We start from the raw sequence: 12,240 nt of genomic DNA, 5'->3' as shown, positions 1-12,240 counted from the left end.
CAGACAGGAATATGAAAGCAATCTGTCATGTAGTGAGACTGGCTCCAGAAGCATTTCTCTGATAAGAAGACCCCCTGCCCTTTGCTAGTGTCTGGTCCAGTAGGCTTAGCCATGCGCTTAATCCCCAGAAAGTGGTTCGATTATTGCTGACCAGCAATGGCAAGATAGTTGGGTTTTTTTTTCTTCCAAGCTATCAACCTTCCATTAATTCCTTAAGCAGAAATACAGTGCAATCTATATTTCCTTGGCATGTGTCACCCAGATGGTGCTGTGCTTATGTTTTCAAATAATCATGTTCCAAAATAACATAGTTTGAATAATAAATTCTACCATTTTTTTTTTCTAAGAAAGAGAAGCATAATTCTCAGAAGCAGCATAAACTTTTATGATGCTGTGGCTTATCCTCTTATGCAGAATGTATGTGTATGTATGTCTCATATATTCCTTAATGTGATATTTGCCTCACGTTGTTTTTCCTCTTATTGTTGTCAGTCATTGTTAACATGTTATGTCTCAAACAGTATTCGGACGCTCTTGGTCAGCAGCACTGAACTTGTCATTTAATATAGCTGGTCTCAAATCCTCTGTGTAGGTCGATGCTGTCAAGCAACCATGACTGTACATTTTGGTATTGATTGGGATTGCTACAGCCAATTCTCCCTAACTCACATTTTTCCCTTTCTCTTTCCTCTGCTAAAAATGGAAAGAATTTTGAACATATGTCTTTTTTAAATGTGTCAAAAGAATTTGGTAAATTCTGACACCTCCTTAAGCACATGTTTAACATGCATATTTACTTGCATTTATCTACATTTACAGATGCTTCCATTTTTATAATACTTTGGGGATTTTGCATTAAAAAATGATTCTTGTTTGCTTTTCTTTTTTAACCATTAGATTTCCTATTATGACATTCCTGGCCCAGTAAACAGGACAACAGAGCGTCGGCTAGCCATCAATAGTACCCAGGATACAGTTATTTGCTGGTGGCCACTGATCAGTGATGATGCTTGGCCATGGGCCCCTATCTCTTCTGAGAAGGACAGGGCCAATCTGCTGCTCCTGGGTTATGCTCAAGGAAGACTGGAGGTAATTTAAATAAACATATACATTTATTGAAGAGCACATAAAATAGGATTATTAATTTTTCCTGTGAAGTAAATGCACATGCTTTTTAAGCCTATAATTTTTCCAAATAGTCAAAAGGAATATGAAATGGTATTCTTAAAAGTATTCTATCTAGAAGTTACATAGATAGTTTCAGGGCTGATAGAATGAATAATTGGAATAGCACAATGATTAGAGCAAGGCTTCTGGTTCAATTCCTAGCTCTGCCACTACCTAGCTCTCTGTCCTTGAGCAAGTTACTGAGGTCAATATGCTGTGGTTTTGTTAATTTAAAAATAGAGTTAAGGAAGATAATACAGGCATTTAGAGCAATACCTACATATAAACTCTTTATCACTGATTGCTATTATAGTTCTTGTTATCATTATTAGTACTGTCATTCCTATTTGCTCATGATTTTGTCAGTCAAAGCTATGTTATCATCACCTTCTTTGAACTTCAATCAATCAATGAACAGTCAAATGCCTGTTTTGTGCACAACCCTGTGGTGCCAAACCAAGGCTGGGGCAGAATTTATAAGGAAGGCCATAGGCAGTGGCCTCGGTTTAGCATCTTGCCTCAGACAAGAGCACCAAAGGATTGTTAATCTAAGAGGCAAGGACAATGTCCTGTCCTATTCTTGACATTGATTCTGTTGTCATGAACCTCTGAGTATTTCCAGCTTGGACCAGTACTTTGAGTATGAAATTCTGTTTCGCATATTTTATAAATTTAAAAAAAAAAAAAGCTTCACCTATTTTTTAAAAAGCTTTTGCCTGGGTAAAATAATGTGTTTCCATATTTTCTCTGAATCTGTTACCTTTTAGGCTTTAAGTATTTCTCAGAATTAGTATTCTGAGATATAATAAACAAGTCCAAATTTTCTCTATCACTACCTACCTCTTCTGGTTTTGTAAACTTTCAGCCTGTCTTTTAAGACTGATTGATTGATTGATTGATTGATTAATTAATTAATAATAATTAACCTTTTTCTGGGAACTTTTCCAATTCCATTGCAATAACTAACACCACTTGTAATGTTTTAGGTGTAGATTTTTTGAGGCTAAAGAAATGCTTTACTATTTACTTCTGCCCTGTTCATGCCGCCATTTTATTGATCTTAGGTCTCGATGCTAATCGAGTAAAATACTTCATTAAAATGACAATGTAATAAAGATAATTATAATTCTATTAATGTTCTGTTTGATAATAAAGGTAAAAATAATTAAATCAGCCTTTAGTTATACATTACACAAATTACCTTTATTTGAAATTAGAGGCACAATGCACGAATTCGTGCACCAGTGGGGTCCCTTGGGCTGGCTTGTGGGATCAGGCCAAAGCCAGCTCTCCGACATTCCCTGAGGGGTCCTGGATTGTGAGGGCATGCAGGCAGGCCAAGGGACCCCACCGGTGCATGATCGGGGCTTAGGAAGGACATGGAAGGTTGACCAGCTAGGAAGAGACCACAGGATGGCTCCAGGGTATGTCTGGCCTGTCTCCCTCAGTCCTGATCAGCCAGACCTCAGCAGTAACCTTACCTACTGGTCAGAGCATCTTCTCCCTGGTAGTCAGTGCACATCATAGTGAGCGGTTGAGTGGCCTTAGCATATCATTAAATACTACGCTTTGATTGGTTAAATGGCCGACTGGACACTTAGCATCTTAGGCTTTTATTATATAGAACTAGAGGCCAGTGCACAAAATTCATGCACTATGTGTGTGTGTGTATGTCCCTCAGCCCAGCTTGCACTGAGGATCCCTCCAATCGGGGATCCCTCTCACAATCCAGGACTGCTGGCTCCCAACTGCTTGCCTGCCTGATTGCCCCTAACCGCTTCTGCCTGCCAGCCTGATCACCCCCTAACCACTCCCCTACCAGCCTGATAGATGCCTAACTGCTCCCCTGCCAGCCCTGTTGCCCCTAACTGCCCTCCCCTGCTGGCCTGGTCACCCCTAATTGCCCTCCCCTGCAGGTCTGGTTGCCCCAACTGCCCTCCCCTGAAGACCTGGTCCCTCCCAACTGCCCTCCCCTGCTGGCCTGATCACCCACAACTGCCCTCCCCTGAATATCATCTTGTGGCAGCCATCTTGTGTCCACATGAGGCAGCCTTCTTTCACATGGGGATGGCCATCTTACGTGTTGGAATGATGGTCAATATGCATATCACATCTTTATTATATAGGATGAGTGGATTACATGAAACTAGGATCATTCTAAAAGAGTGTACATATGTTTTACATAACCTCATCTGCTGATGTCATCTAGATCATGGACTTTGGAGTTGGACAGTCTTATATTTGTCAGTTGGTTGGACAATATACTAATTGTGTGGCCTTTATCAAGTTTAGTCCCTCTGAGCTTCTGCTTGCTGTTAGCTAATTCAGTTTTTTGGCCTTAGGTAGATCACCTATTTTCTCTGACTTTTCATTTCCTACTTTTTAAAGCAATGGATTTAAACCAGATAGGTCACCTCCAGTTCCCTGACAGCTCTAAAAGTACTCATCTGGATGCTGCAGCACTCGTTGATTTAGCCACTGACTGCTGCGCAGCCTTCAGTAGATACTGAAACTAAACAGCCTTAGCACCGAAAAGCCCACCCTGACTGGTCCTGACTTGCCTTTTCAGTGTTATTCCTTAAACAAACCTGAGTTCTAGCCAAATGGTTTACTCACTGCCTCATTATTTCCCCCTCCTGCCCATACACATTACTCTGTTTCTACCTGAAAGGCCCTTCCCTTTCTCTTTCGACCACACTCAGAAACTACTGAGCATGACCATAGAGTAAGCACTGTATTTTATGCCATGAGATATGAATGCAAAACGATCCCTACCTGTAAGGATCTTCCTGTTTAGCATTGAGAAGCAAATATGAAACATGTAAATGCACTGAAGTGTTATATGGTGCTGTGGATAGTGTATGTGCAAGCTATAATAGCAGCCAATGGGGCATGATTGATTCTGTGGCGATAGTAAGGAGGGGATATTAAAGGGGCTTCACAATTTGCTCAAATATGAGATTGATACACAGTTTTACTTTCTTTTACTATTTCTAAGTTTCATATCAAGGTTGTATTAGCTCTGTGAAGTGATTTACTTAGCTTTTTTCTTCTCTCTGAAACAGTCAAAGACATTATCTCATACTTGAATATTTGGTAAAACACACCCATGAAGCTGCCTAGGTATAGTGTCTTTCAAGGAAAGTAGATTTTGTTCATACTGACTCTACTTTTCAAGCGTTGTTTGTTCTTCAGGAATTCCATATTTTCCTTGTGTTGTCTTCCATAATTGGTATTTCTGGAAACATCCATTTTTTATAAGTATTTGAATATGTTTTAATAAACATTATCTGATACTTGCACATGATTTTTAATTATTCACCACTGATTGCATAGTTAATGTCCCCTTTTTCAGCCCTAATATGTTCAGGTATGTAATTCATCTTGGCAAGTTACTGTTGTGTCGGATTTGGCCTTTTCAGTCATTCTCTCAAAATAAAACTGGAAAAATTGGAAAAATTTATTTTCCAAAACCTCCTGTGAACTTCTATATGCAAAAGGTGAATGTCTTTTGGAAGAAATGTTTTGGGAAATAATTGTTTCTTTTTTTGAGTTTAAAGACATAATCTTTATGATTTGTGACACATTTTTTATCATATCGTGAACTAAAACCACAAGCATGTAAAAGTAATGTTCAGGTATATATGTCTTTACATTTTTTTCATTAGTGACCAATAAACTTCTTGAATTAATATTAGAATAAAGTATAAGATATTCTTAAAGCATAAAATTCAAACAAAACAAAGTATCAAGCAACCTCATAGAGAAGAAATGTAATCTTTGCATCTATTAAACTATGGAATTTTTTAAAAGGCATTTCCCATTCAGGTTCAATCAGAAAAGATAATATAATAAGCTGCTTTTGGTGGTGGGAGGGGGGAGGAGGGACACTGGCAGGATCCTGGAGTAGCTATTTCTTGCCTTGGCAACACATTACCATCACCTGCAGAGCTTTTACAAAGGGGCCCACCCAGACCAGTTACATCAGCATCTCCAAAGGGGAGGAGGCATCAGTATTCTTTAACAGGTTCCCTAGGTGATTCACATGTGCATCCAAACTGAGAACCGCTGCTCTGCAGCACAGAAGAAAAAAACACACAAAACCATCTTTTTGGCATAACAGACCATGGAAAAGATAAAGCCCACATACTGAACCAAATGAGAGTTTTAGCAGTAGATTCTAAGTAGAAAATTGGCTTACCAAGCAGCTAAAAAAAAAAAAAAAACAACAACAAAGGAAACAGAACTAAGCTCTCTGTGACTGAATTATCTGTTTGTCAGAGCAGGAACATTTTTTTATTTATTTTATGGATGTTAGAAAACTGCTTGTCTAATTTCACACTACAGAGCTTGAAACAACAGCACATATCTTAATTAGAACTACAAAGCTGAGTTATGTCTGTATTCTAGGAAAACGACTTTCTTTTGAAAAATATACAATAAATAGTGTTCAGAAAAAGAAAAAATTTATCAGTAGATTAATTTTACAATAGTTTTTAATAGTGTATAGATTATCATGTGTAACATGGTAGTGTTTTTATTTAAATTTTACATATTCTTTATACTTCTTTTTGGAAAGTTTCTGCCATTACCTTAGAACTATTTAATACATTTACTGTTAAAATGAGATGATAGCACAATTTATTTTTCCCTTCCCTTTATATTTGAGTAGACATTTTAACTTTTCAGCCATGTGGATTTGGTAATGCTTTCTGAGTATAGTGTTAATTTCAAGATAACTCAAAACAGATCACCTGAATTTATCAGAAAGTAATAAATAAAAAAAAACACACACACACACATAAGCAGAGCTATTAAACTTAAAAACCTATTTTAAGGACTAGAGAAATATAATCTTACAAAGATAATCCCCCCCCCCCTATAAAAGTTAAAAATTGTTTTTGCAGTGATTTAGAGGAATGTCTGATGAGAAAGTAAAAATGTGACTAACTTTTAATACAGTATGATTTGATAAAAGAAGCAATCAGAAAGCATTATAAATGCATTCAACTGAAAAGCCAAAGTACTTAAGCATCTTTTCCAAAGAACTGCATTAGCTTTCAACCGAATAACAAACATTTTCTGTTTTAAGGATGATTTTAAAAAAACTTTTTTTATTATAAAACACACGAAGACAACCACAAAAAATAAATGTATATTTTAATAAACTAATACAAAAGAAGCACTCCTGTATCCACACGTAGGTCAAGAAATATTGTAGAACTTGGTCAGGCACCCAGAAATACCATGACATACTCTGTTGTGATTTTAACTTATTCCCAGTCCCCAAAAGTAACTTCTATCATGACTTATAATCTCTTTCTGATAAAACCTAATAGTTCTTATTACCTAAATATGCATCCCCCAAAATGTAGTATTAATATTATCTACTTAAAACAAATGTGTCATTTTAATGTATCTCTTAAATCTCTTGTAATCTACAAATTCTCCCTCCAATCCTTTTTTCCCTTAAAATTTACCTGTCGAAAGTACAATGTGCTACCTCTGCATTTTGTTGCTTCCATACTTACGGTGTGGTTTAACATGTTTCTCTTTGTTTTTTAGTGATTGCGCTCCTTTAAAAAAATGTTTTTTATTGATTTTTAGAGAGAGAGAGAGAGGAATAGAGAAGTAGAAACATTGATGCGAGAAAAACATGGTCTATGGGCTGCCTCCTGCACACTCCCTTTTAGGAATTGAGCCAGCAACCTTGGCATGTGCCCTGACTGAGAATCAGATTGGTGATTTCTTGGGTCCTGGGTTGACATTCAGCCACTGAGCCATACCAGCCAGGCTCTTTCTCTGTCTTAAAAATTCTGCAAGTGAATGGTTAGTTTTGACAAGACTTTGGGATGGTGTTTTCTTTTATCAGAAGGCACATAATGGCATGCTCTCTCTTCAGTGTCTGTGGATGCTCAATGCCTAGACCCATCAAGTCATTAGGGTTGCACATGGTGATATTCTAATTTTTTTTTTTTTTCATTTACTAAATGTGATACTTTTATGAAAAGACAGTTCCACTAGTCTCCTATTTGTTTCCTCATGGGTTGAATTCATATAATCTGGATAAGTGTTTATTTTCTTTACTAGTTTTCAAGATAACGAATTGGTTCCCTATCATTCCCTGAAGGGAACCAATTAAGTATCTTTTTAAATACTATTATGAATTCATGGATTTAAACATAGTTGACTTAATCGCTTTTCATAAATTGTATTGTCTTTTTAGAAGCTCAGAGTGTCTTATCTTTGGCCAGTGGAAGTCTCTTCAAAGTAGCTCCTCTTTTTCCCCCCATGACTTTAGTGGTAGCTTCCCTGTTATCTGGTATGATAATGTTCCTGCTCATTTTGCACTTTTCCTGCTCCAGACCTGAAAATAGACATTTCTTCAAAAAAGTCTAGTTTATTTTTAAATTTTTCCTTTTTCAATTGCAGTTTATATATAGTATTATTTGTATTGGTTTCAGGTGTAGAGCCTAGTGGTTAGACTTTATAAAGTGGTCCCTTCAATATTTTAAGTACCCACCTGGCACCATATATAGTTATTATAATATTATTAGAGGCCTGGTGCATGAAATTCATGCACTCAGGGGAGGGAGGAGGAGGATTCCCCACGTTGCCTGTGCCCTCTCACAGTGTGGGAGCTCCACAATTGATCTCCTCAAAAAAGTAGGCCCCGCCTACCCATCCAGGGATCCTCGATGGATTGCTCCAAAGAGGTAGGCCAGAGCCAGGGGTCCCGCCTTGGTGCTGTGCAGAGCTGCCAGGACCCGCCTCTGTGCTGTGCATGCGTCAAGTCCCCGCCTACCCACATGCGCCTTGCTACACCTGCAGCCCTGCCCACTTAGCATAATATCCTCTAGGTCCATCCATGCTGTCACAGATGTTAAGATTTTTTCTTTTTTATGGCCGAGTAATACTACACACACACACACATACACACACACACACATCACATATCTCACAGCTTTTTTTATTCACTTGTCTATTGATGAGAATTGGGTTACTTCCCTATTTGGGCTATTGCAAACAATGCTGCAGTGAACACAGGGGTGTATAACTTCTTTCTAATTAGTATTTGGGGTTTCTCTGGCTATATATCACTAGGTCATAAGGGCATTTTTAATTATTTTAATATATATTTTATTGATTTTTTTACAGAGAGGAAGACAGAGGGATAGAGAGTTAGAAACATAAATGAGAGAATCATCGATCAGCTGCCTCTTGCACACCCCCTACTGGGGATGTGCCCACAACCAAGGTACATACTCTTGACTGGAATCGAACATGGGACCTTTCAGTCCCTAGCCAATGCTCTATCCACTGAGCCAACCAGTTTTGGCGATTTTTATTTATTTATTTATTTTTTTTAACAACCTCTATACTGTTTTCCATAGTGGCTAAAACCAGTCTACATTCTCACCAACAGTGTTTGAGGGTTCCCTTTTTATCCACATCCTCACCAACACTTGTTGTTTATTGATTTATTACTGATAGCCGTTTTGACAGTTATGAGATGAGATCTCATTGTGATTTTAATTGCATTTCTTCAACGATTAATGTCATTGAGCAAGCCCGAGTTGTTACCTGTTTGCAGACCCACCTGCTACTGATTGGCAGTTCCCATGACCACCTCCTTGCACTTCAGACATTAGTCGTAAGTCCAGCTGTTATCTATACTAATGACCAACTGGTTATAAATCAGAGATTCCCAAAATTCCCTCCTTGTATTCCATTATTTGCTAAAGCAGCTCACAGAACTCAGGAAAACATTTTACTTACGAGAATCACCAGTTTATTATAAAAGGATGTAACTCAAGAACAGTGAGATGGAAGAGACGCAGAGGACAAGGATTAGGGAAAGGGCCTGGAGCTTTCATGTCCTCTACAGGTACTTTTGGATTTTTATGGAGGCTTCATTACATAGGCATGATTGATTGGCTATTGATCCATTCTCCAGTCCCTCTCCTTCCCTGGATGTCAGGGTGTAGGACTTAAAGTTCCAACCCTGTAATCACAAGGTTGGCTCCATTGCATCCCTCCCCATCCTTAGAGGCTTCCTAAAAGTTACCTTAATAACATAACAAAATACATCTTTATTACTCTCAACACAGGAAAATTCCAGGATTTTGAGGGTTGTAAGCCAAGAACTGTGGATAAAGATTGAAGATATATGAGAAATATATTTTGATCCTTTGAATGACCAAATAAATACACATGTATTTCTTATACATCACAATATTACACTCCCCCTTTAATGTATTTATTTTGGTAACATTACAGAAACTAGTGAAGAGAGTCTCACAAACGTCTGGAAATGAGGAAACCTGGGTCTTTCCACATGGACCTTGAACCTAAGTTGTTCTATGCCAATGTTATTGTTCATCCTCACCACTGGGTGCTGGAGGTGGGGTCTTTATGCTAATTTGAGAAAAATAATATTCTGAAACTCAGATGAGAGGAGGAGTGACTTTTATTTGTATGGAATTACATCTCTGGGTTTCCCAAGTCCCATTCCAGTCATAGAAGAAGAGTAGCTGGGATATCAGTAAAGCTAGAAGCAAGGTCAGAGCTGCTGTAACTGGGAACCCAGCCTCATCTCCACCCAGGGTTCCCTCAGATAACACCTGGGACTCTACAGCCACCCCTGCCAAGGTTCTGCTACCTTGGCTATGGTCCTATGATCATCGAGTTTCCATCAACCCTGGGCAAAGACTCCTGTGAGTTCTGGAGCACATTCCCCTTTGACCAGCCCAACACTTTAGCCCAGGGCACTGCGACCACATGAGCAACGGACACATGAGCAGCCCACTCCTGTCCAAGGAATAGCAGCCCCGCAAGCAGCCTGCCCCAAGTCGAGCAACAGCATCACGTGGCCTGCCCCTGTCCAAGGAGCAGAAGCTGTGTGAGCAGCCGACTCTTCTGAGGAGCAGCAACCATGCAAGAAGCCCACCCCTGTCTGGGGAGCAGCAGCTGCAGGAGCAGCCAGCCCACAACTGAGGAGTGGCAGCCTGCCCCCTTCTGAGGAGCAGCATCTCCGTGAGCAGTCCTCCCCCATTCAAGGAGCAGCAGCCACTTGAGCAGCCCGACCTGGTCCAAGGAGCAGCAGCCACATGTAACGAGCAACCGGGTGAGCAGCCTGCTCCTATCCAAGGAGCAACAGTCGCATGTGTAGGTCACTCCCATCCAAATAGCAGCAGCTGCATGAGCAGCCCACCCCCTATTCAAGGAGCAGCAGCCGTGAGAGAAGCCCACCCCAGTATGAGGAGCAGCCATGAGAGCAATCTGCCCCTGTCCAAGCAGCAGCAGCCTCATGAGCAGCCCTCCCAGTCTAAGGAGCAGCAGCCACACACAGCCAGCCCTCATCCAAGGAGCAGCAGCCATGTGAGCAGTCCGCCCCCATTCAAAGAGCAGCAGCTGACCCCTGTCCAAGGAACAGCAGCTGTGTGAGCAGCTTCCCCACACCACCAGAGGAGCCACCACTGCTGGGAATAGCACCCACCAGAGGAACCACTGCCAACTGAGGAGCAGTTGCTGCCATGACCACCCAAATAGCAACCACAGCCCGATTTGTCACTGCCACTTAAATAGCAACCCCTGCATGATTTGACATCTAGATCCATCTGTGAGATAAAAAATGGGTAGACAAAGGAACCCCCAAAGGAAAGAAAAGGAGGAATCACCAGAAAGGCAGCTAGGTGAAACAGAGGCATGCAATATGTCAGAAAAATAATTCAGAAAACAATTTATGTAAGAATTAAGAAGAAATGAGAGATACAGCTGCAATTAAAAAAAAAAAAACATGGAAAATTTCAATAGTATACTAGGAGAAGACAAGGATCGAATTAGTGAATTAGAAGACAGGGAAGCAAAACACACCCAAACTGAACTATAATTAGAGAAAAAAAATTAAAAGACGGGAGGAAACCTGAAGGACAACATGAAACAAAGCAACATGATATAATAGGGGTGCCAGAGCAACAGGAAGAGGAACAAGGGTTAGAAAACCTATTTGAATAAATAAGGCCAGAAAACTTCCCTGATGTGGGGAAGAAAACACTCACACAAGCACAGTGTCCCAAACAAGACGAACCCGAAAAGACCCATACCAAGATACATCATAATTATGCAAGATACATCATAATTATGATGGCAAAAGTTCAAGACAAAGAATCTTAAAGGCTTCCAGAGAGAGAGACAGAATTTTCCCATTAGATTATCAAATGATTTCTCGACAGAAACACATCAGGCCAGAAAAGAATGGAAAGAAATTTACAAAATGATGCAAAGAAAGGGACTGAACCCAATAATACTTTCTCCAGTGAAGCTGTCATTCAAAATTGAAGGGAAAAGAAGGAGCTTCACAGACAAAAAAAGGCTAAGGGAGTTTATCACTACCAAGTTAGCAATGCAAGAAATGCTAAAGGGATTGGAATAAAAAGGTAAGAAGGAACACAGGCATAAAAAATAAAAATGGCTACAAATAAGTACCTATCAATAATAACTTTAAACTTAAATGGACTAAATATTCCAATCAAAAGACATTGAGTGGCTGAATGGATTAAAAAAAAAAAAAACCATGACCCATATATATGCTTTCTACAAGAGACCTGCCTCAGAACAAGGGACTCACTCAGACTGAAAGTGACGGGATAAAAAAATCTCTTTTGGGCAAATGGAAAGAGAAAAAAATCTGGGGTAGCAATACTTATATTTGAAAAGAATAGACCTCAATGTAAATGCCATAACGAGATAAGGAAGGCCACTTCATAATACTAAAGGGATCAATACAACAAGAGGCTATAACCCTGATAAACATATATGCACCCAATGCAAGAGCACCCAAATATTATACATTAAAACAAAAACTCCTGGAAGATATCAAGGGAGAAATTGACAACAATACAATCATAGTAGGGGACTTTAATATTAATATACCACTGACATCACTGGATAAATCCTCTAGACAAAAAATCAGCAAAGAAACAGCAATCCCAAATGACTCACTGGATCAGATGGACTTAATTGACATCTTCAGAACATTTCACCCCAAAGCCATGGAATATAAGTTCTTCT

At 39.4% G+C, this 12,240-nt stretch overlaps 1 protein-coding gene across 5 annotated transcripts in view; it reads left to right on the top strand.

Moving 5' to 3' along the window:
* The window catches only part of LOC118717424 (WD repeat containing planar cell polarity effector), a 217,435-nt gene that overhangs the window by 90,696 nt on the left and 114,499 nt on the right, over positions 1-12,240 (top strand). For all 5 annotated transcript variants that reach the window (XM_045580802.1, XM_045580801.1, XM_036435487.2 and 2 more), the window contains exon 9: positions 898-1,089. In XM_045580802.1, coding sequence (XP_045436758.1) covers positions 898-1,089 — 192 coding nt within the window. The remainder of the gene's footprint in view (positions 1-897; positions 1,090-12,240) is intronic.

This window comes from Pipistrellus kuhlii, unplaced genomic scaffold, assembly GCF_014108245.1.
Source record: "Pipistrellus kuhlii isolate mPipKuh1 unplaced genomic scaffold, mPipKuh1.p scaffold_m20_p_13, whole genome shotgun sequence".
Classification (NCBI taxonomy): Eukaryota; Metazoa; Chordata; class Mammalia; order Chiroptera; family Vespertilionidae; genus Pipistrellus; species Pipistrellus kuhlii.
The sequence above is the reverse complement of the archived record's forward strand: the minus strand, read 5'-3'. Positions and strand labels throughout refer to the sequence as shown.